The following is a 1,759-nucleotide window of genomic DNA, read 5'->3' on the forward strand; positions in this document are numbered from 1 at the left end:
GCGTTCTTGCTCATTTTGCTTCCGAGAAACATGCAAAACGGGACGAAAAACATGAAATTTTGCAATAATCTTACGCCACCCTTGCACAAAACGACAATAATTTTTCTAATTTCATAGACAACAGAAGACAAGACTATTTTTTCTACATAACCCCCCCCCTGAATTTAAAGCTGGATCCGCCCCTGTGTCTAGGTGCAGCTAAAACGTACTATTTAAGCTTATTATTGTACAGAATGTACATCCATTCCTGTAATTAATCCAGTAATATATTCAATATTCAATTTATTTTAGTTATTAGCATTTATTAACAACTCGTAATGATTAACTGCGGGTTCTGCAGCTCTGAGGCAGTAGAAACATTTCATATTATTTTGTCCTGATCTAAATCTAAGCGGTTGCAATAATTATCCGCATTTAACTTAAGTATTTTGTTTAATGACTTCTTTTGTTGTTTCTAGATTATTTATTCGAGAGAGCGAATCATCGTCAAAAATTCTTTTAATGCATTTTTCCATCTTTTTGGCTTTCTTGTGCGCTAAGGATGTTAAATTCTAACTGAAATTGCTCTGTACGTTGGAATTTTGCAGAAATTCATTTTTTCGCTGTTTTACATCTTTTACCATTGATTCCACTCAGCTGCTTGGATTATGTTGAGATTCTTGATCTTTGCTGAGGTCCATTCTTTTTCTGATACTTTAGTTCTTTATGCGGTTTTTCAATAATCTTGTGTGCCCCTATGCTTAGGTTTTGACCCTTCCATCGACCTTATAAGCAATATTTCTTACCGTCTTTTTAGGCCTTTTTGTGTGATACTTTTTACCACTTTTCTTAGAATATCTTGCGCCCGTAATCCGCCCTAGGACACAATGGTTTGAAGTCACAAAAGGCGAGTAAAAAGAGTGAGCTTAAATTTGGTAGAAGCGCGAACATGAAAAACTGAAAAACTATGCCAAGGCTGTCGAAAAAATTGCCGACAACAACGTGCCTCAAAAAGCGGCAAAATTTGGCGTTCCAGAAAACCTGGCAGGTTAAAGCGACGCAAAATGCAGTAAATCGCGTAGAACTAAAAAAAAAACGTACCTGTTGTTGCATGCCGTTAAGGAATGGACCCGGGAGGTACGGGTAGAAGATGTCGGGTCTCCGCTGCAGAAATTCGGTATCCTTGGGCGTCATGGGGATGGGCGGCAGGTCGAGCGACATGCGTCGCCCTCGTCGCGACGCCCCGTTGTTCCACATATGCGTACCCATGTGGACCTGCAATCAAACGAAACCTTCCCATTAGGAGCCGGCATGCCACTCTAGCCTCCTAATGAAACAGTGCCAGACATTTTCCAAATTGCCCACACCTAAATCACCTAACTACTATGCAAATTGCTTGCCGCCAATGGGCTCACTTAATGTGTTTGGATCGAGCTAATGAGGACTAACGTTATTGGAAATCAATATCCCGTCCAGTTCACATACCAGATGTGTTTTTGAGGTCGTTTTTAGTGYTTCCAGAAKRRRTGAARTSTTCACCTGGTGGTTTGCTTGAGCAGCTACTATTTTTYCAAGTTCAACTATACGACAAAGGGACGATTTTTGGTTGTTGACTCAAAATTCGAAACGAATTTGGTTTCTCTTTCTGAAAACCTGCAGGTGTTCTGCAACAGTCTGTATATCACTTAGGAATGTTTTCCGGGCTTTGAAGCCGTGGTCTATCGGAATTTCTTCCTGACGTTTCGTCCACAACTGCGCTGGACATTATCAAAGGCGATGA

General features: G+C 40.4%; 1 protein-coding gene across 2 annotated transcripts in view; it reads right to left on the reverse strand.

The window, feature by feature from the left end:
* Positions 1-1,052: 1,052 nt before the first annotated feature.
* The window catches only part of LOC109538701 (homeotic protein spalt-major), a 73,499-nt gene continuing 72,792 nt past the window's right edge, over positions 1,053-1,759 (reverse strand). For both annotated transcript variants that reach the window (XM_019906064.2, XM_019906063.2), the window contains one exon: positions 1,053-1,254. In XM_019906064.2, the coding sequence (XP_019761623.2) occupies positions 1,097-1,254 (158 nt within the window). In that variant the 3' untranslated portion in view covers positions 1,053-1,096. The remainder of the gene's footprint in view (positions 1,255-1,759) is intronic.

This window comes from Dendroctonus ponderosae, unplaced genomic scaffold (assembly GCF_020466585.1).
Source record: "Dendroctonus ponderosae isolate FM_Combo_2020 unplaced genomic scaffold, Dpon_F_20191213v2 Dpon_F_20191213_3, whole genome shotgun sequence".
Lineage (NCBI taxonomy): Eukaryota > Metazoa > Arthropoda > Insecta > Coleoptera > Curculionidae > Dendroctonus > Dendroctonus ponderosae.